At 40.9% G+C, this 26,229-nt stretch overlaps 1 protein-coding gene and 1 pseudogene across 2 annotated transcripts; both read right to left on the reverse strand.

Annotated features, from left to right (window-relative positions):
- Positions 1-494: 494 nt before the first annotated feature.
- On the reverse strand, positions 495-1,381 carry LOC308534749 (gamma-sarcoglycan-like; annotated as a pseudogene). Its single transcript has one exon. The product of its transcript is annotated as a gamma-sarcoglycan-like (transcript).
- A 9,607-nt stretch (positions 1,382-10,988) lies between these two features.
- LOC308534750 (olfactory receptor 6K6-like) lies at positions 10,989-11,939 on the reverse strand (the record flags this gene model as incomplete). Its single annotated transcript, XM_081113306.1, has 1 exon — positions 10,989-11,939. The coding sequence occupies exon 1, from the start codon at positions 11,934-11,936 to the stop codon at positions 10,989-10,991; it is 948 nt and encodes a 315-aa protein (XP_080969432.1). The 5' UTR covers positions 11,937-11,939.
- Positions 11,940-26,229: the final 14,290 nt, after the last annotated feature.

A 26,229-nucleotide genomic window follows, 5' to 3' on the forward strand; every position in this document is an offset into this window, starting at 1 on the left:
TACTGAAAATCAAATCAACTTCAAAGTCCCTTTAAAACCTAAAGATATTTTTTTGAAGCCTGACATACTTGCATTAAAATGAAAAGAGAAAACACAGCTTTGAGTGATATAAAGGAAACACTTCATAGAACTTTGGGGCATTTTAGTATCGACCAATGCTAATTTTATGGGGAGTTAGATATCCATATTGATCATGAATTAATTACACACAGCAGTTCAATATTTTATTGTAAATTGACAGGTACAAGAAAGAAAACTAAAAGTCACATGGTTCGATGCAAATCAATCTAGTGGAATAAAGAAAGTCTTTTGATATTTCTTTGACGTTTGTGTCTAACATCTACACATCATTCATCCGAATATTTTCAGTGGTACATTTTTCTTTCTGAGTTCCTTTTGAAAGTGTGTCCTTCTATTTCTAGCCGCCATCTCAGTTTTCCAGGATGTCAAGTTGCTCTAAGTGTGAAGGCTTGAGATCAGTACTTTAAAGTTTCCTACAAGGCAGGTGCTCCATGGAAGACGTGAGTGGTTTTGAGACAGATGTGACCGTTTTCGTGGCACGTGGTACCTGTGCCATCCACAGACGGGTAAAGCTTCCCATCTGGACACACACAAATTCCATAGAGTCTTTGTGAGTTGCCAGCAGGACCCTGAGTCACCTCGGGGTGAACCAACTGGGTAAGCACACAGACTCAGCATCAAGCACAAGGATTCCATCACTACCGTAAAAAAGTATGTCCATTTGAGAAAAGGCCTTGATTATCCCAGCATCAGCTTACAGATGAACTCCCTTTCCAATCTCAGCTCCGGAAGTGGGTCTGCCCTTACAAGGGGTGGCTCCACTGAATGTCCAAAAAGAGCCCCTTCAGGCCCAGTTACTTGAAGTCTGTCTGTACCAACACAACTTCGCTGTCATCAAGAGTGGACAGTGGCTTGCCTTCCTTGGAATTGGTCGCAAAGTGTTGACTCAGGACTTCTACCTTTTGGGGACCCACTTTTAATCTGCCTGTGACCTCTCATTAAGAGTTGTGAGTATTTAGGGTCACATTCTGAGTAGACTGTTAGAAGCAGGGATGAGTCACTCTGGAGTGTATTCCTTTGGCATACAATAATAGGAATAAAAATTCTGACTCCTCTTCCAGGCAAAGCCCATCTTTTGTAACAAGCAAGTGACCCATTCCTGTTGGGGAAAATCACATCTCTTTAAGAACCCACATTATAGGAGTAAAATTCTCAAGGAGAACGAGGAGCAAAAGAAGAACAAATAGGCAGAGGCAGTGCTTTCTCCAGCCATAAATGAGAATTTTGTAGATTACTGGTCCTCTGGCCTCTCTCTCTCTATGGTGCCTTCCGTGGTTGTAGTGCACAGTTCACATACCATCTGCTACATCTTGGGGTCCGGGCCACAAACAGCCACTGCATTTCCCTCCATTCCAGATGGATGGCCACTGTCTTCTCTCCAGAAAGCGTGGGCCTTGCCCTCTCCTCCTTCCTCAGCGACCACAGCAACACCTTCGCTCCTGGAATGGGGTGCAGTTTCCCCAAGCCACAGGCCACATCTCCACCAGGACTCCAGGTGCCGCTTTTTGGTTCTACAATTCCAAGAAGAAAACGAAATCTCTCCCTGAGCATTCATTTTCATATATAATTATTTCCATCAAGCAGCACTACAATAAAGGAAACAAAACATGAAAAGTGCCTAATTCTTTAAGTGTTCCTGACTCTTAAGAGGTGCTCCATACATATATTAAGAAGCCTTATTATTCCAGAGGCAGGGAGGGGTATTGGTTGGGGAAGGGAGTTTGAAGCCTTTCTTCTTGCTTGAATTCAATCATTATCTCTACCACTTTCCTTTTGCATGACCTTGGACAAGGTACTTAACCCCCCTGTTCTTCAATTTCCTCCTCTATAAAATAGGGACAATAAAAGAACAGGATTCAAATAATGTTTTTTGAGCATCACATTAATTTGTACATGTAAAGCATAGAGAATAATAAATATTAGTCGTTATTATATCAAATTTGCTACATAAATTTCTTCAGTGGGAATGTCATTCTTCGAATATGCCTAGTCTTACATTCCTTGCATTTTGTCACATGTGGGTCAATTGAACTGGTAACACTCCAAATCAAGCATCTTCTTTCAGCCTAGGTGTCCACGGTCACCCTGGAACATCCTGTGTATTTTCCCATGCCCTGGTGACATTTATACCATCCCTAATGCATCACTTTTGGGCACCTAGACTTTTCTTACTCTTTTTGTTCTCGTGTATTGTGATTATTTTCAAGGAAGCATATATCTCACCATTTATTTCTAGTATGGAGCCTGGCATATTCATCATTTATGAATAAATGAACAAATGAATGGATGAATGAATGGATTCTTAAGAATCAAATGAGTGTCATAGAGATTAAGTACCCTTGTTATAACCCTACCAGAAGTCGTTCCCTTTTGCAGATCAGTTCAGTGCTCCAGACTTATCTTCCCTTTTACTTCAAACTCTTTTATTCCCTAGTCCTTCTGAGGTCTTTCCCCCTCAGTTCTTCTTTAGAACAGAGCTTCCTCCAAAATGTAGATTTCAGGTGAGCTGAGTTACTGATCTCCCTGAACTTCACCCTTTGATAAGATAAAGCCCAAGGAATTACAGCTCCTGGGGAGTTAACATTTGTCAATAAGCAGCCCTTCTGTTTAATTCAGGATGTTATACAAATATTATCACAGTTTTTCTTTTTCTATGATGTAAAAAGAAGTTAAGAGTATCATGTCAATGTGACACATCGAGGTGAATGCCAAATCTTTGCCTCATTTTTCCCCCCATGTTGACATCAGTTTAATCATTCTAGAAGGAGAGAAATAAGAAATAAGTATATACATTATATTTATATTATATATATTCTATATAAATACTTATTTCTGTATATCTAATATATATTAAGTATAATAATTTATAGTTATACTAGAGGCCTGATGCATGAAATTTGTGCAAGAGTAGGCCTTCCTTCCCCTGGCTGCTGGCACCAGTTCCATCTGGCACCCCAGACCTGGGCTTCCCTCCAGCCGCTCATAGGCACCCGGGACTCGGGCTTCCCTCACAGCCCTGGCTTTGTCCAGAAGGTCATCCAGAAGGGCGTCCAATCTAATTAGCATATTATGCTTTTATTATTATAGATAAATACTTTATATAAGTATCCTATATAATAAAAGGGTAATATGCAAATAGACCAAATGGCAGAACAACTGAACAACCAATCAAAGCATAATATGCTAATGATATGCTAAGGATGCTTAACCGCTTGCTATGATGTGCACTGACTACCAGGGGGCAGATGCTCCAACCAATAGGTTAGCTTGCTGCTGGGGTCTGGCTGATCAGGACTGAGCCAGATGGGCCAGACTCTCCCTGGAGCCCTCCCTCTGTCTCTCCCTGGCCCAATCGTGCACAGGTGGGGTCCCTCAGCCTGGCCTGTGCCCTCTCACAATCCTGCAGGCCACTCCCCTTGTGGGGGCGCCAGACGCAGGGCTCATGGCTAGCGTGCTCTCCTGATCAGGACTGATTGGGCGTGAGGCCGTGGCAGGCACAGTGGGGCCGGGATAAGTGGGAGCAGCAGGTAGGAGCTGCAGGCAGTGTTGGACTGTGGGGTTTTGGCCTGATCCCTGCAGGCCACCCAGAGGGACCCCACCCATGCAGGAATTCATGCACCAGGCCTCTAGTATTATTATAAATGTTTATAACAGAATCACTGTGATTTCCCCTTTCCTCATATTATATAAGCTACTTTTAATAACACCTTCTTTAACATTGAATCACATTTTTCTTGGCAAACAGTATTACATATAGTATGTCCATAATACAGAATATTAAGATGAAATTTATATATATATGCTTATTTCTCTTCTTTTAGAGTAATATATATTATATATATATATATATAAAATGCATAAATATTCAAAGAGTAATATGTACATACTTATTCAGACCACAAACATCCAAAGCAGGATGAAAGCTAACATTCTATCACCCATGATGTTTAGTTTATCATCAAAGTAAAGATGAAATCTTTTTAAGAAAGATGCGCAGCACTATTAATAATTTTCCTGGGATGACAGACATTAATCAGAACTCACTTGGGCAAACCAGGGTATGCGATTACACTCTGTCACTATACTAACATGTATTTAAAAAATAAACATAATGTTTTAGTTGATGGTATATCTATATTATTTTAAATATCACAATAATTTATAAATGGTGAAAGGGTTAACTGGAGAACACAAGGCTTGAGCCTTACAAAATCTAACAAATGTCAAAGGGAAAGCTTGTTCTGTTAGCCGAAGCCTTGCACAAACATGCTCCCCTTGAGTAGTTATTTTACAGAAATTCCTGAAGACCATCACCCCTGCACAGCCCCCTGAGAAAGGATGTCTGGCGCCAGCAGGACAAAGGACAAGGTCGTAAAACTATGGTGGGGGCATGGTCCTGATACCTGGGCCAAGCCGAAGTCCCTTCTGCAGCTCTCCCTGAGCATAAAAAGCCTGCTCCCTCCCCAATACACCACTGGCTCTTTCTCAAGTTAGATCATCTGGACCCAGGTGACAGGAGTAAATATCATTTTGATTACCCTGAGGCTTGAGTCCATTCTGTGTGACCCCGGCCCAACCCCGAACCTTTCAAATGGTATATGTAGAAGAGCACATGAGCCTTTTCTACTCATTGACAGCTCACATCCCACAGTAGGCAACAACTTTCATTGGTGTTTTCTACAACTTTGAAGTGTTTCTTCATGCAGAAACAAATAAAGATAAATATTCTGATAGCTCTCTGGAGGTCATTGCATATCGCTGTAGAAACTGACTTTTGGTAAATAGCTCCATGGTGTCCCATTGTGTTTAACTGTTCCTTATTGAGGGGTTCATGGTTGCTTCCAGTCTTGCTGGAATACATTGAATACCTTTTTTTTTAACCATATATTTGGCTCCCTTTACTGTTTACTAACCCCACCTACCCTCTGGTAGCCACCATACTGTTGTCTGTGTCTATACGTTTCAGTTTTACATCCCACATATGAGTGAAATTGTGTGTTTCTTAGCGTTTTCTGACTTACTTCACTTAGCATAATATTCTCAAGGTCCATCCACGTTGTTCCCAGTATTTCATCTTTTCTTATGACTGGGTAGTATTCCATAGTATATGTGAATACATCTTCTTTATTCAATCATCTATCAAAGGACACGTTGGTTATTTACAAGTCTTGGCCACCATGAATAGAGCTGAACTGAACATAGGGTTCTTGTATCTTTGAGAATAAATATTTTCAAATAGATAACCCAAAAGAGGGGTTGCTGGAACATATGGTAACTCTATTCTTAATTTTTTGAGACCCATTATACTGTTTTCCATAGTGGCTATACCGGTTTACATTTCCACTAGCAGTGAATGAGGGTTCCTTTATCTTCACAATCTTTCCAACATTATTACTTGTCTTGTTGATAACAGCCATTCTAACAGTTGTGCGATATGAATAATTATATATATACTAGAGGCCTGGTGCACGAAATTCATGCACAGGTAGGGTTCCTAGGCCTGGCCAGGGATCAGGGCTGATTGGGGCCTTCCATCCCCTGATGGTCAGCACACGTAATAGTGGGAGGTTGAACTCCTGGTTGGTTGAACTCCTGAGGGAACAAGTTGCATATTAGCCTTTTATTATATAGGATGTATATATATTGTTTCGTATACGCACACATATATATCAGCAAGATGAATTCTTAGAAGTGTGATTGCTAGGCACAAGTAAATGTGTAATGTGCATAAGTATAGCTAAATTTACCTCCAAATTTATTATGATTTCTTGACTCCTATAAGCACTGTATAAAAATGTGTGCTTCTCTGCAAACTTGCCAATAAAATGTGATTTAAAATTTTGTATCTTTGTGAATCTGAAGGCAAGGAAAGTATCTCTAAGTAATTAAAGTTGCATGTATCTTATTATGAGTTATGTTGAATATCTTTTCACATATTTAAGATTCTCTGTGGTTTTATAAATACCTATTTGGAGATGTGTTTCCCCCACTCCAAATTGAGCATTTTGAAGATAGAGATTATGTTTTATGCATCTCATACTTACCATAGTTACTGGTAAGTATGAGATGCATAGTATAAGTGTGAGAAATAGAAAGCATTTAATAATTATATTTGATGAATAAAGAACAGAATTGCTGTGATTTCCCCTCTCTTCATATTGGTTAAGGTACTTTAGATAACATCTTTTCTAACTTTTGGGACACATGTTTTTTCTTGGAAAACAATATTACATATAAGTATTTAGATAAAAATGAAGAACCACTTATAAAATTATTTTGAAACAGATTTTCATTTATTATTGCTAATCATTTCCTGTAACACACTTTTTTTTTCCAGAGGAAAAAAAACTAGAGACAGAGAAATGTTATTTAAAATAAAATATGTGTGCGTGTGTGTGTGTGTGTGTGAAGGAAGTATCAGAAAAGTCTTTCTTATTTAATTCATTTAACAAATAGTTATTGAGTCTCTACTTTGTTCAAGGAAAAATGCTAGGCACTGAATAATAGTATTAAACAAAGTTGATCTCTGTCTTCACTGACCCTATTTTTGAACAGAGATAAATAAATATCTAAATACATAATTAAAAATTTTGCTACAAAAGAAATGGCAAGGATGAGCAGAATAAGGGTTGGACAATGGGGCATATATATCGTATGGTCAGAACAGGCGTGTTTGAAGAAGGGAGACCGGAAGAATAAAAATGGAGACTAGAAGAATTTGAATGTGTCCCTTGGTGAAAGCAGTCCTGGATATGGTTGTACAATACAGGATTTTATTCTAAGAGTGTTCCAAGAAGAGGGGATTGTGATAAAAATATTTAGAGAATTTAGTTGATTTCTATTTTTATATGAAAATTTTGAAATCTTGTTGCCATTTTTAGGAGTGAGACAAGGACAAACTAAAGCCATCTGAGAAAGAAGGAGCAGCATGTGGAGGTAGTTCAGCACACATACGGATCGGCGGAAGGCTCTACAGCCAGAGGAAAGAAAGCCAACTGCACGTGTAGGTTGAGTAAGGTCTTGCAAACCTGGAATGATGTCAGGAACACTTTGAAGACCTCTAGATCTTAAATTCCTCTGAGTTTTTAAATTTAATTTCCCTGGGTGAGAGTAATTATGAATTCTTCAGCAGGATTAGAAGGGAGGCAGAACAAGATATGAGATGTTAAGTTCATTTAGAGATGTTGAGATTAAGATATTAAGAGGACAAGAAGAATGTGTTTAGGTGCAATTGAGAAATATAACAAATTCGGGCTACAGAAAAAAAAAGTACTTTCAAAAAATATTGAGTTCAGAATGCAATTCTCATTGTTTTAGGCATTGGTAGGGGGATATGCATAATTAATGAAGAACTACATTTACTCTCAAAGATCATCCCAATTGATGGGGAAAACAGACTCATTGTAAAGTCTGTCAGCACTGTGGTGAGCCCTCCTTCCCCCCGCCCCCCCCCCCCCCCGGAAAAAGTTACTTATTCATTCTTTATGTCCTCCTTGTTTGCAGGGTCCACTTAGTACACAGTATTTATGCATTTAAAGTCACATTGCTTATGTTTTTTGTTATATGGTTCTTTTCTTATCTCTTTTCTTTTTGCTTCTGCGTTACATTGTACTTGAGAACAAAAGAATGTTCAATACTTTTTCCCTATGAAATATCACTAAACCAGCTATGTATTTCTAATCTGTGTTTATATAATTGGTTTTCTGGAAATGTAGGACAATGCAGGTTATAAAAACGAAGGAACTCTTGCCCTTGTGACAGCATGAATGGACCTGGAGATTTGTATGCTGAGAGAAATACCCCGGTCAGAGAAAGACATATACCATATGATCTCACTTGTATAAGGAATCTAATGAACAAAATAAACTGAAGAACAAAACAGAACCAGAGGTGTGGATACACTGAACAGACTGACAGATCTTGGAAGGGAAGGGAGTGTAGGGGAGTGGATAAAAGAAGGTGAGATTAGACAAAGAACAAATAGGTCTAGTCCATGGTCACAGACACAGTGTGATGAAGGTGTCTTGTTGGGCTCAGATGCACAATCCTCCAGATCACCTGAGCTTTGTGCTCAAGGAATGTTTCTCGGGAGTTACGTGCACCAGCTGCTGCAGTTGAGTCTTGAATGCTGTTGGCCTTTTCGTGGGTGGAGTTACCACTCTAGGCTGGGTAACTGTGAGGATAAATCTCAATAATTATGTATGAGACGTGGTGCAGGGCCTGCCCTCCAAGGAAGAATTGTTCCCAGCAACATATGGTTCCTGCCAAAATCTTCTTTTGGATGTGCCGCTTGTGTGGCAAGTTGGGTTCAACTCTCGTATGGTCTGAAGCCCGCCGCTGGTTGTGTTAGTTCTGGGTTTACTTGTGTGGGGTTCAGGTACAGGTCACCGTCAGATGTGTGTAACCAGCACTGCGCAGCTGTCTTGAGTGGCCACACATTTCACTGTTTGTGTCTGCATCTACTGTACCTCGGTGTGCATGGAAGGGGCCAATCGGTGTGAAAGGCTTGGCTTTCTCCAGCTTAGAGCTGCGGGCAGACCTGTAAGAGGACAGAGGCTCCCTGAGGTCTGCATCCACCCGTCAGCTACTCCATCTCCTCCTGAGGTTTCCTGGTCTATTTCCAGAGCTTTCTGAAGAAAGACTGTAGAGTGAGCCCAGCGTAGCCAGGACCCACAGCCCTTTCACAGGTTGCAAGCTTGATAGGGTGGGGCAATCAGCGTCCAGAGGACAGGGCTAGTTGAGGCCCTTCATTGGGATCATGCAGTCATGCACTCAATGAGGGGGATATGGCCCCTGCTTCAAAGCCAAACCACTCAGTCTCTTCTAGAATCTCCAACTCTAGCTCCTGCTAGAGGGGCTCGCTGTAGGTTGAGATTGGGCACAGCCAGCCTTCTTCCCCTTTAGAGGGAAGCTCAGCCACCCTGGGCTCAGGGGGATATATCAAGAGTCTCCAACTGGGCATGATGCTGGCCCAGCCCAGGGGCGGGGCCTAAGCACTTCATCCCAATTTCAGACAATAGCCTCTAAGCATCTCACACTTTGAATGTCTCAGCCACTCTACCTCCCCCCACCCCCACAGAACTGCACGCAGTGGGGCAGGGCATCCAGGACTAGGCAGGGATGATCCAGACAGTCTCCCACTGTGGGTGGTGCCAGCAAACCTGTGGGAGGGGGACAGGCACTTCTTCCCTTCCTAGGGTAGTGCAGACTGAACTCACAGGGGAGATTGGATTTGCCTCCCTGCAATGTAGCCACAGAGCCCAGCACTCACCTGTCTGGTTCCCAGACAAAGGTTCCGGGGAGACACAATCTGAACATCCCATCTGTGGGCAGCTTTCAGGTCTCCTTATGCCACTGAGCTCCACAGGACACGGTGGAAAGTCCCAGCTCTGCACTGCACTGGATCTCCTTGCGCAGCTGAGCTCACCAGGACGAGGCTGGCTAAGTGATTCAACAGGTGGAGGGATGGGAGCCGGCTGTGAGCTTGAGGTGGGCAGACCAGCTCTTTCTCCCAGTGCACAGTCTAGTCACTGCCTGGGTCTCTGGCAAAAGAGAGGCCCCTTACACTCACTGGGAGGAGTAGCCAGCAGACCCTCTGCAGCACCCACGCATGGTAGCATGGCCTTGCACTCCCCAGGCGGGTGCTGTAACACTAGGAGTACTGGTCCCTGGGAGGGCGTGGTCTGAGGCTCCCAGGGACACTGAATTCCCACTGATTTTCACTACTAGATGCTACGTGGTCTCCTCTTCCCCTGTCTATTGCTCTGGGTTGGGGATCCCTGTGTAAGATTGAGACTCCACACTTCTCGGGGGAGGGAGTTTTCCAGCTTCTCAGCTGCTTCCTCACCTGAGTGGGGGCTTTCCCTTCTGTGTCTCGCCCTTCTTACCAGTCACTACGCGGCTTCTTCTGTCAGTAACTATCTACACGGCTGTAGGCAAGTCACTAATCGTCTCTGAGCTTTATTTCCAACATTTAAATAAAGTTGATGTCTGACCTACTTACTTTAGAATATTTTAAATTTCCAGAGGATTCATATATATATATATATATATATATATATATATATATATAACTTTAAAATAGTAAATTGCTAGAGAAATACAGTGTACTATTACTGTTATTAACTTTATGTCACTTCATTGGGCCGAAAATGCTATAACACAAGATGTACATCGCCAGTCCACGGCCAGTGAATTGAGTTTATAGACTAAATCAGCTAAAAGTTAAGATTGTCCCTCTCTAGACTCAGGGTATTGTTTGTTACCGTGGCATGATGGACAGCAGGGATTTATTACTGGAGAGAAGACTGGAGAAAAGTTAACATGAGCAATTTTCAGAACCATGATGTCTTTATTGCCTCCTCTATCCTGTTCTCTAGCCTCACCAGCATATGGAACCACAGAAGAGCAGGCAGAAGCCCAGCTGGGAGTGTTAGGAAGAAGCTAACCCGTGTATAAAAGCAGGAAAACCACGTATACTGCTTCAGCTAACATACACATTGTGGGGGCATTGACGTAAACAGGCTATGCAATGGCCACCAATGAACTGGACACAGCAGTTTTACATTTTTATTTATAACAATAGAACAAATAGCTGTAGCAATAGAAAAAGCATAATCATAAACTAGTCATGGAACGTGAAATGCTGAACTTCTAGAAGGTTTTTCACTCTCTAGGACAGTGACGGCGAACCTCTTGAGCTCGGCGTGTCAGCATTTTGAAAAACCCTAACTCAACTCTGGTGCCGTGTCACGTACAGAAATTTTTTGATATTTGCAACCATAGTAAAACAAAGATTTATATTTTTGATATTTGTTTTATATATTTCAATGCCATGTAACCAAGAAAAATCAACCAAAAAAAAAATGAGTGTCATAGGTTCGTCATCACTGCTCTAGGATCTGGGTCTAGCTCCCAATCCTTCCTGCTCTCTTCTGACAGCAGAAAAGCCTCTGGATAGCAATTTTTATGTCCTTGTTTCTCAAGCTATAGATAATGGGGTTGAGGAAGGGAGCCAGGATAACGAAGGTGACAGCAACAACTGTGTCCCAAAACACTGAGTAGGTGGCTGAGAAGCGCAAATACATGACCGCTACACTGCCAAAGAACAGCAAGAACACTGCGAGGTGGGAGGCACAGGTGGAGAAGGCCTTGTGGCGGCCCTCGGCTGAGGGTATCCGCAGAATCACCATGATGATCCGGGCGTATGATAGGGCGATGACCAGGAAGGAGGACAGGATCTCCACCGCATGTATAGCATCCACAATGACCACCAAGGATGTGTCTGTGCAGGCCAAGCTCAGTACAGGTGTGAAGTCACAGAAGATCTGATGGATCTCATTGGAGCCACAGAAAGGCAGGGTGGCAATCCACGCAATCTCGGGGAGTACGAGGAGGAAGCCACAGAGGCAGGAGCCAGCTGTCAGCTGGATGCAAAGGTTGGAAGTCATGATAGTTGGGTAACGGAGAGGATTGCAGATAGCTATGTACCTGTCAATGGCCATCGCTGTCAGGACACAGCCTTCTGTGATCCCAAGAGAGTGGAAGAAGTACATCTGCATGAGGCAGCCAGCCAGAGAAATGGTCTTCTGCTCACTGACGAGGCTGCATAGCATCTTAGGGATGGTGGTTGTGGTATACCAGATCTCCAGGAAGGAGAGGACACTGATGAAGAAATACATGGGGGTGTGCAGGGCCGTGTCCACCTGGATGACAATGAATATCACTAGGTTCCCAGTTATGATAAATCCATAGATGAGAAGCAATGGAATAAAAAATAATAGACCACTTTCATGCAGATTCAGGAACATAGAGAAGAGAAACTCAGTGACCATTGTCTGATTCCCACTGGCCATAAACTGTGTGACCTGTGAAGGGAAGAAAGGGGACAAACTCCTGGAAATGGGATGGTGATTATTCATTGCAAATCACTTCACTCCTTTCTGTAATCAGTTACTTAAGCTGATTCTGGGACCCTAAACAGGCCAGTTAGAACTATCTCTCAGTTGTACTTCCGTGATAGAAAAAGCTGAACTATTTGTTTTTGGAGCCCTAAATTAAACTTCAATCGAGGCAAAAACAAACAAACATACACACAAACAAAAACAGTGACCGACAAATTTAATTCTCTGGAAATATTTTCAGGAGGTTCAGTCATTTTTATAAAACAAGTACATTTCTTTCCAGCTATTCTCTACTTTTGTTTTTTAGAAAAGTAAGTTTTAAAAAAATGTAAAGACCTTCAGAAGCCCTTCTCTCAATAGTTCTTCATGTTGCTCTCCCCATCTTTTTTAGCCATGTTATCTAATCTGAGGTTGACTACAGTATTCATCTTTATGTCTCTGCCTTTTTCTGTTGATTTTGTAGTGTTATTGATGGAAATAGGGTATCCCTTTCCCCACTGGGTGCTGAGTGTGGGGTCCTTGCGATAGCTGAGACTCGCATGGGAGGATGCGTGATTTTTATTTGTGTGGAATTACATCCCTGGATTTTCAAAGTTCCATTTATCTTAATCCAGTCGTGGAAGAAGCACAGTTGGGGATTCAGCAGAGCTAAAAGCAAAGCCAGTGTCTAGAGTTTCCATTCCATGTTGAAAATGGGCCCAGCTATCATTAGGCTAGTTGAAGTCCATTAGACCATGGAGTGTGGGGTCCACATGGCTGTGGGCCATGTGGGCGGATGTAGGAGTGCAGGAGCACAAGAGTGATCAAGAGAGCCAGGAGACAAGAGTATGAACTCCTTTGTTTGGGGGATTAAATATCTCAAATCTTCCCGTGCTTGCATTCTGGCCAATGGCCTCTTCTCAGGTGTGACTGACAGACAAGTGCTTCCATTTGTCACCCAGGCTTTACTGGGCATGCATCTATTCCTCACCCTGCTCAGTCCTCCCCCCAGTGATCTATGGGGAATAGACTGGTAGCTCCCTGGGAAGGGTTAAGCTGAGGCTTCCTGGAAAAGCTTATATTATTTGGCCTTCCCTTTACTCCTTTTTTTGTTATTTATAACTAGATAAATTACAACGGTATCAATAATAACAGGCCTTTCTCATTAGATCATAAATACCCAGTTGTCAGAAAATATTCTTCCTATCATTCTCTTTTTTTTTCTATAATTCCCCTTTCTCATCCTCTCTCAACTGTTAATATTGATAGTTGCTCAGACCAAGACTCTCTCCAGTATGACCTTGAACCTAAGTAGTGGCTGCTGAATTTTGGACAAGCATTTAACTCCTTCCCCGCATATTCCATCTGTCTTAGGAAGGTCACACCTACGACCTTAAAAAAAATTACTTCTGTGTAACTATGGCTATATTGGGAAGGAAGTGTCACAAAAGTCAACTACAATGGAAATTAGAATAGCATCTACTTATTGGGGAGAAAGAGCAACAAAAGTGTTTGCAAGGCTAATTATAGTGTTAGCAGGATGCATTACCACTTACCTTGACTGTTTAAATATCTTTTTCACTTGTCTTCTTACCTCCAATAAGTGATTCTACAGATGAATATTCCTAAGCTTGGCTTTTACTTTCTTTCTCCTGTTTTTATATTTTTTAAACTTTATTTTTATTGTTGACACCATTACAGATGTCCCATATCCCCCACACTTTGCACACCTTCACCCAGCTCCAGTTCCCCAACCCTCTGGCCATCACCACACTATAGTGCCTATCAATAGATGAGTGGATAAAAAACTGTTTCTCTTCTTTTCAAATACATTTATGGATAAAACCCAAAAATCTTAACCTGATATTCCTTGTCTTTTTTTTTTTTAATCTGGTTCTAATTAAACGTTAGAGGCAAATATATTTCTACCTACTTATCAGCTCAATCAAATAGGACCATTTTCTTGCGCTTCTATTTTTTGCTCATGTCACTCTTCCCTTCCACTTTTTTTTTTAAATCTCTTTCTGTTGGAATCCTAGTTGCCAGTGTTCATTAAACATTCCCATTACCATGGAAGTCTCATCCGTCCTCACTGTCAGAAATAAACACGCTCTCCTCTGACTCTTAAGAGTGCTTTATATTTTCCTCTTTTGTGACTTCAAACACACCCTTCTTGCATTTTAGATATTTACATGTAAATAAGCATGACCTCTCTCAAGTAGAACGAAAGCTCCTCGTTCTCTACAGGAGGAATCAGAGGGGATAAACAAAATAGTGTTATTGCATAGCTCCCATGCAATGGTCATGAGACGAGGCATTTTCATATGTGATTCCATCTATTTCTACCTTTGGTGGAGAGATTATTGCTACTGTTTTATAGGTAGAGAAATTGAGAATCAGAGGGGAGAGATAACTTGTCCAAATTCACACAGCGAGGATGCAAAACAAAAACTAGAAGTCTGGTCTGTGGGCCTTAGAAGCCCACTATTATTTTTTATACCCCAGTGGGAAATTTAGGTCAGAATTTTTCAGTCATTCTGTTTGTTTCTTGCTCTAAACACCACTATATATTAGAACTATGCAAGGTATGAAATGAGAGAGCTGATATGTTTTTGTTTGTTTGCTTGTTTATTTTTTAGGTAAAAAAATAGATGAAAATAAATGCATTGCAGACTAAGAAAATTAATTCATAGAGGATGCCTTTAGCCTTATGCCTTAAGCCTTAAGCCTTGAGGAAGAAGGATAGGAATGATGGGCTTTGGAAGGGAAGAAGCAATAATGCTTAGCAGAGTGGTAGAGCCTGCATGGGGAAAGATGGGAAAGATCTGAGGGTTCTCTGACCTAAGCAGCCAGCCACTTCTTTTACTGTGCTTTTACTGTGTTGTCTTTCTCGGCTTAAAGTAACAGAGAATGACCATGCTAATTAGTCATTATTCAAAACAGGTCAACAAAGCAAGAGACTATGGGGGCTATGAGAAAATGCAGAAAATTTCAGTGCTAAGTGGCTCATAAAGGCCAAAGAAAGTGGCAACTTTGTGGCTCTGGATGAGGCCCCCTTTCTCACTAGTAAGGCTGCATAATTATTCATCATTCATACATTTATTTAATTAATATTCATATGCTGATTGATCCTCTGCTACGTGCCAATAGCTGCCACAGGTTGAAGGGCTATATAAAATTGAATACAACATTATTCTTGCTTCTGAAAGGTCATTTTAAATTTCCCAGAAAGACAGATAATAAGCAGTGCCATGGAGCTCAGCCTACAAATAGTCCTTGTATAGTAAACAGAAACTTGAATTAGATTTAGCCTTAGAACAAAAGCACTGAGTTTTCCTGTTACTCCCCAAGGAACCACAATTCTTTGAGATTCAACAAAATAGTAGTGTTGGGAAGACCTTAGATCAGCGGTTCTCAACCTGTGGGTCACGACCCCTTTGGGGGTCAAACGACCCTTTCACAGGGGTCGCCTAAGACCATCGGAAAACACATATATAATTACATATTGTTTTTGTGATTAATCACTATGCTTTAATTATGTTCAATTTGTAACAATGAAAATACATCCTGCAGATCAGATATTTACATTATGATTCATAACAGTAGCAAAATTACAGTTATGAAGTAACAATGAAAATAATTTTATGGTTGGGGGTCACCACAACATGAGGAACTGTATTAAAGGGTCGCGGCATTAAGAAGGTTGAGAACCACTGCCTTAGATAATATCAGTATCTTTATCTGTCAGGTGAACTATATCCTTTCTAAAGTTCCTTCTAGAATTATTCATTCATATAATAAAGTTCCAAAATTGTGAAGTTTGATCCCATATATTGAGGAAGTTTTATCCTGAAAGACTAGGGAAAATCTGGGCCCAGAGAGCTAGGATTTAAGGAAAGTATTGGGCAATAGTAAAGGTAAAAGGCAGGTTAGCACTCTGGGTTGGATAATGCCCCTGCAATAGCCTTAGCACTTACCATGCCTGAGCCCACAAGAATCCCCCTCAGAATCTCTGCAGCAACATGCCCCCCTCTGCTAGTTGGTCAATGAGGATATAAATGCCTCTGAGGGATAGTCAGGGAATATGCAGAATGAAAGATGGTCTTTCCTGGGAGTGCATCTTTACATGATGCAAGATCAAAGGAAAATGGTGCATCTCTCTCTCCCCTCTAAGGGACAAATTAGGGGAAAAGTGTCTCATAGTAATCAGACATTCCCCAGGGTCCCATCTCAGAAGTTTCCAGGCAGCTCAACAACCTTGTCTCTCATAGAGAGTGTACCTGGGGGTGAAAAGGGTGGGTACCGTGGCTGTAGACCTCAGAATAGACTTCAGCTGGCATCATGCTTCTCTGAGATCAGTACACATCACTTTCTTCTCAGCCTTTCACTCACTGTTTATATGCTTTTCATTTCTCCTGCTGATATACTATTGTTACTACTACTAATCCTATATAATAAAGAGCTAATATGCAAATGGTCATCACACCCTCACACCATCACGCCGTAATGGCTCAACACTGGGGAGTGAGGAATGAGGACCAGCCAGGCTGCGGCCCAAGAGAGGGACAAGCCACCCACCCTGCATTCCTGGGCTCCTGTGGCTGCGGCCCAGACAAAGCTGCCCACCCATGGTCCCCTGTGGCTGTGGCTGGCCCAGGCAAAGCCGGCTCTGGTCCTGGGTGCCTGCGGCCAACCAGAGGGAGGGGAGCACGGGTCCCAGGTGCCTGCGACTGGCCGGAGCAGGGAATCCTGGGTCCTGGGTGCAGGACAAGGCAGAGGCAGTTAGGGGCAATCAGGCTGGTAAGAGAGCAGTTAGGGGCAATCAGGCAGGCAGGAAGAGGTGGTTAAGGGTGATCAGGCAGGCAGGCGAGCAGTTAGGAGCCAGTGGTTCTGGATTGCAAGAGGCAGTCGAACATCCCCTGAGGGGTCCTGGAATGGAAAGGGTGTAGGCCGGGCTGAGGGGCCCCTCCCCCCTAGTGCATGAATTTCAGGCACTGGGCCTCTAGTAATAATATATTTCAAAATTTAAAAATACACATGACCTCATTTGATTCTTTAAATGTCCTCTTATGTCCTCTGTAAACACTGACTTTTTAATCACTCAAATAATTTGTATGCTTAACATGGTTAAGATGCTAAATTTTATGTTACATGCTTTATATATGTATGAAGTAGACAAGAAAAGTTATTTCTATTTTGCATATGGAGAGATCAGAGAAGCTAAAGGCTTGCCCCAGTTCACATAAGCAACACAAGACAGCGAAGAATTTGAATCTTGATCCTCTGAGCTCCAATCTGAGTAAACATTAACTTTATCTTTTAATTAAAACTCTACTGGTTACTCCCATATACATGTTCATCTTGATCTTTTACTTAACTTGCAGTACCATTTAGCAGGACTTGGTTTGTCTAAGAGAGAGAAAACTGAAGATAAAGGACATTCTTGAACTTTTGCTTATATCTCTGGCCCCATTTCCCACTCTACTCCTTGCCTTAGCAACTCAACTCCTTGTCTTAGCAACCAAACTGCTTGTAGCTGTATTCTCACAATGCCGGTTTGATCCATTGTTCTTGGTTTTGTTTTGTCTCTCTTCTTGGAATTCCAACCCTGCCTGTCTTTTCTCCAAAATACATGCACATGCTTTTAAGGTTAAGCATAGTATCCTCTCTTTCAGCAAGTCTTTCCTGGTAACCAAACTGGTGTGTGAGTGTGTGTGTGTGTGTGTGTGCACTGCCAAAGCATCTAATGCATACATATGCTGTTGAATATATCTGTTTATATGTATAGATTATAAGAAATTTGATTATTATCATTATTTATTCATATTTGAACCAGGGGCTCACATGGAACCAAGTAATGTATGTTTATTGAAAGAGGATAAACTAAGCTCTAGAACTATAAATATAAGACCATCAAGAAGTCCAGGCTGCCTGTCAGTGCTTGAGCCAATTAGGCAGATACAGGGTTGAATCATATGAGCGTTTATCCCAATAATTCCAGCAGCATGGGAGAGCAGCAGGTCATCCACAAAAATTTGTTTTGTCCCCCACTGTATGCCAGCTGCTTATATTGGATAGAAAGATGATGATTACATGGGGAAGTAGATGCAAAATGGGCAGTTTATAGGTAATATGGGTTGGAGCATTGCAAAGGCCTGGGGGTATGCAGAGGGCTGGGAGTTTTCAAAGGGCTGGCACCTCTGGTTTCTGCAACAAGGTTGTAAATTTTTCCATGACAATAGGCAGCTCCTGGATGTGGAGAATGGGCCGCATTTCCAGGGGAGCTCCCAGGTCTCTAGTGCAACTCCCAGCCAGGTTAGAATGTGCTTTCTTTAATCAGAACTTAACAATCATGATTAACAGAGCATTACTAATATTTCTTACAATTATAGCTGGTCCCCAATATTCTATTTCTGCCCCTAACAAAAATAAAAGAACTTTGTAGGATATTAAATATGTCTGGTTTTAATCAGAGGGCTTATAAAGTGAAGTATGGAGAAACAGCATTGAAGGGACAGGTTAGGTGAATGTGGAGGTGTTTGAATGTCAGGCATTGAGACTTTTAAAATATATTTTACAAGAAGGAAAACTTACCCTTTGTGACAACATGGATGGACCTGGAGACCATTATGCTAATTTAAATAAGCCATTCTGAGAAGGACAAGTACCATATGATTTCACTCATATGTGAAATCTAATAAACAAAATTAAATAGTAAGAAAAATAGAGACAGACTTATAGAGAGCAGGCTGGCAGCTGCTGGGGAAGGAGTTGGGAGGCTAACTGGGGGTGGAGGGATTGAGCAAAAAAAGAGAGAGAATAAAACTAATGTACATGTACATACACATTTTGAGTGATTAAAAAGTCAGTGTTTAAAGAGGACACAAGGAAGGCCAAGAGACATATGAAAACATGCTCCAAATCACTTAATTATCAGAGAGATGCAAATCAAAACGACAATGAGGTACCATCTCACACGTGTCAGAATGACTATCGTCAACAAATCAACAAATGACAAGTGCTGGCAAGGATGCAGAAAAAAAGGAACCCTCGTGCACTGCTGGTGGGAATGCAGACTGGTGCAGCCAGTGTGGAGAACAGTATGGAATTTCCTCAAAAAACTAAAAATGGAACTCCCATTTGACCCAGTAATCCCACTTCTAGGAATATATCCCAAGAAACTAGAAACACCAATCAAAAAGGATATATGCATCCTTATGTTCATAGCAGCTCAATTTACCATAACCAAAATTAGAAACAGCCTAAGTGTCCATCAGCAGATGAGTGGATTAAAAAACTGGTACATCTACACAATGGAATACTATGCTGCTATAAAAAGGAAGGAACTCCTACCATTTGCAACAGCATGGATGGAACTGGAGAGCATTATGCTAAGCGAAATGAGCCAGTCAGAGAAAGATAAATGTCACATGATCTCACTCATTTGTGCAATATAATGAACAACATAAACTGATGAACAAAAACAGATCCAGAGACAGAGAAGCATCAACCAGACCTTCAAACCTCAGAGGGCAGGTAGGGGAGGGTGAGGGTAAGGGGGAGAGATCAACCAAAGGACTTGTATGCATGCATATAAGCCTAACCAATGGACACAGACACCAGGGGGGTGAGGGCATGAGCAGGGCGGGGGCAGGGGGGGCTAATGGGGGAATAAGGACACTTATGTAATACCTTAATCAATAAAGAAAAAAAGGAAAAAAAAGTCAGTGTTTATTAACATACAGTTCATTTTCAAAATTTAAAAGAATCTACAGAAATGAGTAATTTTTTTTGGTCAGCACCTATTTTCAAACTGATGACTCTTCTGGTCCAGGGACTTCTGATAATGCGAAGTAATAGAATGGCAAACATCAAGAATCATTTTGTTCGGTATTTGTGTGCCCTCAATTTATCAGCTATTGCTGGTTCTGTGCTGTAAGCTTTATCTCTTATGTATCCTCATAGAAAAGCATAGTGGATAAATGTTCTTTGTTCAAATCGTAATCTGGCTTCACCCATTATTTAAGATCAGTTAAAACTGGAAAGGAGTGAAAAAAGCGAGTTATCAGCTGTTAAAATGTGTACACATGTATACACACTTTGAATAATTATAAAGGCAGTGTTTGTACTTCAACTGTGTTTTCAAACTTCCAGTCTGTTTTAGGATGAATTTCCTTTGTTCAAAGCTTAGTCTGGCTAAAAATAAAGAAACACCAATTGAGCTATCAGCTTTGAAAGTGTAGATACATGTTTTGGAGACACCCTGTATGTATATTGCAAGCAATCCAAAGCCACTTAATTTTGAGTGGGGATTAATGCACAAAATTGCACCTTAATAGTGTGTAGAATGCATTTAAGCCAAGAAATGATGGGAGTAGAAAGTATCATTAATTTATTTAACTGGTAACTTTTGAACACTATTCAGGCATCAGACCTTTTTCTGCAATTGTCTTTTCTGTAATAATGGAGCTAAAGGATAGAGGAAATGAGTGTATATATGAATAACCAAGAGGATTTGACAACTGACTACATGGAGGCCACGTTGGAAAGATCATTAAAGATGACATTTAGTTTGAGTTAGTTTGTGAGATACCACTATTGACAGATATTGGAACAGCTAAGTAAGAGATAGTAAAGGAGAAATTATAAAATGAGTTATAGATATGCTATTTTGAGTATGTGAGAAAACTTTTAAGTAGAAATTTCCAGTTGCCACTGAAAATGTAGAACTGGAGTTCTACATTTAGATAAACCTATGGCCATAGATGTGTTATTTAAGTAGAGATTATAATTGAACTATAAGGAAGCACTAGGTACTTGAACAAAAATGTAGGGAATAAGAAGAAACTGGAGGGTCACAATTGTTGGATGGGAGAAAAAGAGGATCAATAATATGTAATAACTGCCATTTACTAAGTATGTGCCAAAAATATTCTAAGGCATTCATATATTTCATCTCATTTTATCGTTTCAATATTCTCATAAGTTAGCCATTGTTATATCCCACTTTAAAGATGAATAAACTAAAGTTTTAGTGACTTATGCATCTTTTTCATAGTCATGTAGCTAAGTAGGTGGCCAGGCAAAATAGAAAATGCTTTTTAACCAACCATCTAAATTGAGTCATATAACAATTCTCTGAAATAGGTCAATGATGATGATGATGATGATCACTATTTTAAGCCTCATCTGAGGAGTGAGGATATATTTTTTATTGATGTTTAGAGAGAGTGGAAGGGAAAGAGTAAGGGGAGAGAGAGAGGGAGGGAGAATAAGAGAGAGAAACATTGATGTGAGAGAGATGTATCTATTGGTGGCCTCCCACTTGCACCCAGACAGGGGCCTGGGCTAACACTCCAACCACTGAGCACACCAGCCAGGGATGGAATAGATAAATTAGTCATTACTATTCCCAGTATATACTTAATAACATTTAAGCAAATTTCTAATGATCACTTGATTATTAAATGGTGGAATTAAGCCCTCAAATTACATGCTTCTTTTTCAAAAGCAGTATACTTTCCATTATCCCAAGCTTCCTTTATATTTTAACTAGAGGCCCAATGCATGAAATTCGTGCATGAGGAGGTCTTCCTTCCCCCGGCTGCTGGCACCGGCTTTTCTCTGGCACCTGGGACCTCGGCTTCCCTCACAGCTCCAGCATATTATGCTTTTATTATTATAGATTACATAATTCATTGTAAAAATATAATGGGTTTTCTTATTCATTGTCCTAATACCAAATAAATAAAACAGAAAATAATAAAATAAAAAAGGTAGAGTGAGAGAAGATAATAATATGGGGAAACAGGAGTTCTATTTTTATTATAGAATTGCAAAATTGAATAATATATGATTTTTCAAATAGAGTCAAGAGATAAATATCTTTAGAGGACCTGAAGCAATAAGAGTTGATGTGGAGACAATAAACTGCAAAAAATATTTTTATTTACTTTTCTGAGTAATATTGTCTAATATTCTAATCCATTTAGGAACCAAAAATTGGAGACATTTTTAAATGAGAACTAATTCTGAAGAAACAAAAATTATTTTTAAAACATAATAACATAATGATAACCTCTAAAAAAATAAAAATGTTTTACATTAAAATTAACACATTTTTCCTGTTGGTAAATAAGTTGAGAAAGTTGGCCTCCAAAAAAATCTACAGTAAACATATGAATTTTAGTGATGCAAGTTGAGAAGACTTCAGAAATTGTGTATATAAAGCATCTCTCGGCGTTACTGAGTCGAGGATCTGATAACTGAGCAGTGTTCAGGCAAGCTGGGCAGGGCAGATTAAACCAGTGTGTGAAGAATGTATCTGCTCAGGGCTGATAGCCATGACCAAATAAAACAGCCCTCCGAATCGCTCCCACTTTTCATTGAAGACGTCTCTTTAGGGCAGTGGTTCCCAAACTTATTTGTCCTACCGCCCCCTTTCCAGAAAAAATATTACTCAGCGCCCCCTGGAAATTAATTTTTTTTAAATTTTAATAGCAATTAAATAGAAAGATATATGTATTAATGTTTCTACCTTTTTCGTAAAATATAGTAAAGAAAGGTGTAAATTAGAAACATTGAAGTTTGAAATTATGAAACTATTTATTGGACTCAGAATAGAAAGGTAATACAAAAAAAGTTAAAACAAATGCACCTGTGGCCATCACCGCCCCCCTGGATCGCTGCAGCGCCCACCAGGGGGCGGTAGCGCCCACTTTGGGAATCACTGCTTTAGGGAAACGTCCACGGTGAACTCAAGCTCCCTCTGTACCTCTCAGCAGTCATGTATGCACAGTGCAACAACATGCAGTTTTAAAGATGGACATGAATCTAAACGCCCACAGTATCTGTCCTGCATTCTTTACCTGAGCTTCTCTAACCAGGGTCTCTGTGTCATCAGAGCCAATAGGCATTCTCAGAAAACCATAAAAGTGGCAAGAGGTCAGAGGTCCAAATGCTAAGCCACCAGGGTTGAAGATTTTCTCATCGTGCCCTTCCATAGATCCCAAGGTTGCACCATGATATACTAATAATGGTGATTAATGCTCAGAGAATGGCAAAACTTTGTCAGCCTTTTGGAAGCTAGGGTGGGACTAAATTTAAAGTCAGCCAGTGCCAAACTAACAGCCAGAGAGCTGTCAGAGAAACTTTTACCATGCATTTTTAAAATTTTAATTTCACCCATTTCCTTTTTTATTTTTTATTTTACAGAGAGGAAAGGAGCGGGATAGAGAATTAGAAACATCGATGAGAGAGAAACATCAATCAGCTGCTTCCTGCACTCCCCCTTCTGGGGATAGAGCCCGCACCAAGGTAGATGCTCTTAACCAGAATCGAACCTGGGACCCTTCAGTCCACGGGCCAAAGCTCGATCCACTGAGCCAAAACGGTTAGGGCCTCTTTTTTTTTTTTTTTTTTTTTTTTGTAGTGACTAAAAATTCAAAGAACAAACATTTCTTCATCAGTATGAAACCTCTTTCTTGAGTGTCTCCTGTGCATAACCACCTTGCTACACGCTTTAAAGACTATTGTTCTTATCCACATTTATTTGATTTCCCGATGGCCAAGCCTGCTGATGGTTTCCCATTATCTGTTTGGCCATAGGTTATCACATGGTTGGCATTCTTGGTGCGAAAGTCCTGGAATAGGACCTTCAACAACGTTGATGGACTGGGAGAAGGTAGACCAACACAGATGCGGAGCACTGTGGCATGATGGACATACTCACACGGATTCGGCTCTGTTTAAAAACGTACAAACCAGATAACCATGGGGGGAGCTTACCTCTCAGGGACTCTCTCTGATTTCTCACATAAAAATGGGGTCTAGAATACCTGTTTTGCAAAATCTTCTAAAGATGAGAAAATAATGTAATCATATTGACATGTAAATTAAGATTTGATAGATTCTAATTGAAGGTGGTCTATCTTATCTCTTGAATAAAGATCCAAAAATGTTTCCTCTCCACCTCAACTGCAGTCAGAGTTTCTTTGGTGTATGTGATATAATGCATTTTTTATAAAAGATTTATGTCCCTGCCTTTAGTACTCAAATTTGATTTGAATATAATGAAAGTATATGGAAAAGTAAAGCAGTACTAGACTTTCAAGAAGAGAATTTAAGCTCGCTCTGTTTCTTTGGGTGACATAATCCAGGAACAGGGAAAACTGGAAATGTAGAACCTTGATTCAATCTAGTACAGTGGTTCTCAACCTTCCTAATGCCGCAACCCTTTAATACAGTTCCTCATGTTGCGGTGACCCCCAATTTCATTGTTACAAATTGAACGTAATTAAAGCATAGTGATTAATCACAAAAACAATATGGAATTATATATGTGTTTTCCGATGGTCTTAGGCGACCCCTGTGAAAGGGTCGTTCGACCCCCAAAGGGGTCGTGACCCACAGGTTAAGAACCGCTGATCTAGTAGATCATGAAAGTTCGATTATTCAAATTGGATTTATGCTAGAATGAAGTTTGGCATGGAGAATGCCATTGTTAACATAGGTAGCTAGATATCAATAAAGGAAAGGAGCAAAGAGAATCAGACATTATTCAGATAAGCATAAGCCTGCATGTTAGGAAGTTGCAGCACTCAAAGGTACCCCAGGGGATCAGAGCATCGCCCTGACAAGGAATGAGCATCCTTCAGTGCTCCCACCCCTTAGGGAGGAGGGGCCTCTCTTCAATCTTCCCAGAGTACAACCAGTCCATCCCTCTAGACTACGGGGGAAGGAGTAAAAATAGCAGGAGAAATTCCTCTGCTAGGAGCATGCCCACTAGAAGCCAAGATGGCCCTGGGGAAGGTGCTTCTACCATGAGGCATGCACAGAAGAAAGCAAGACGGCGACTGTAAATGTCTGTCTGCATAGACCGGGTGAAGGGTCAGATTGGACAAAGGACACAGAACTCTGGAAGACCTGGGAAATGGATCCGTTAGGGGTAGGAACCGGCAAAGCCCACAAAAGATGGGAAATTGATTACTTCGTTTGAAAAAGCAGCAGGCCCAAGCCGGTGTGGCTCAGTTGGTAGAGAGTCATCCCATCCACCAAGAGGCTGCTGGTTCGGGCACAGGCTTGGGTTGTGGGCTCGTGCAGGAGGCGGCCGATCAATGTCTGTTCCCATTTGTTTGCCTCATGGGGACAGATGTGGATGAGCAAATGGCACAGACCCTCTGGACATCGGCCCTATTTCTGGGCTTGATAGAGACAAGGCTGGACTTTTTCCACGGCGGAACAGATGGATGGAAACGAGACACCAGAGCTGCATCCAGGACAGTCTTTTGTGTTTGCTCCACCTTCTTCAATAAACCACATCCTCCCAGACCTGGTCTCCCAGAATGCTTTCCTTGTGACTCTAAAAGAACCCCGTTCCCACTGGCAACACCACTGCTTCATAGGAGGATCTGAAACCATTCCACTGTCTTCCTTTTGTTTGCTTCATTTTTGTAAAGTTGCCTTAAAAAAACAAAAACAAAAAAAAAACTATGCCTTTGAGAAAGAATTTCTGCTTCCTTTTCTCTCCATTAAAAATAAAATGCCTTTAAACTGAAAATAGGATGACTTTATCTCACATTTTAGATCACTGACCCATTTTCAAATGCTTTGTGACGCCATTCATTTGTCAAATGAGGTATCTTAAATTTTGCTTCATGAATTACAAATAGACACACACATCTTACTTCCTTTGGAGCCAAATCAGATTTTTACAACCCAATCTGTGAGGCCAGCAATAAAATTTTCTTTCTATTTAAGCAACGGTTCTACAGCAAGAATTAGGATACCTTGCTGAATTAAAGGCTGTTAGAAGTCTGCAGTGGGATCTGGACAAAGTTATTGAGTTGTATTTCCCAGGGATCGGTTGGAACAGGAACCTCTGTATGCCCTGAGTTCTTGTAATTCTGCACAGAGTCTGAATAATGGGCAATATGAAATTATTTCTTAATTTATGGTTCTCAGACCTAAACTCTGAAACTTATTAAAGAAACAAAACACAATCTTAACACAGCCTCTTTATCTTACATCTGTAACTGTGTGTTTTCCCCTAAATTTTCCTCTAAAAACATTGCTTTTATTTTTTATGAAGTCCTACTGAGAAACTTTAAGAGCCACTGTCCCCCCCAAAACTGCTGAGTCACTGGGCATCTGTGAAAGTTTGCAGCTGCCTCAAGCTGCCTCTGTCTCCTAAGATAAGGAGGTGGTAGCTGGCGGGATTCTGAGCCTGAGAAAAAGGTGTTTTTTTTCTTTCTCTGACACGTATGTA

Source organism: Myotis nattereri (genome assembly GCF_964212035.1).
Source record: "Myotis nattereri genome assembly, chromosome: 18".
NCBI lineage: Eukaryota > Metazoa > Chordata > Mammalia > Chiroptera > Vespertilionidae > Myotis > Myotis nattereri.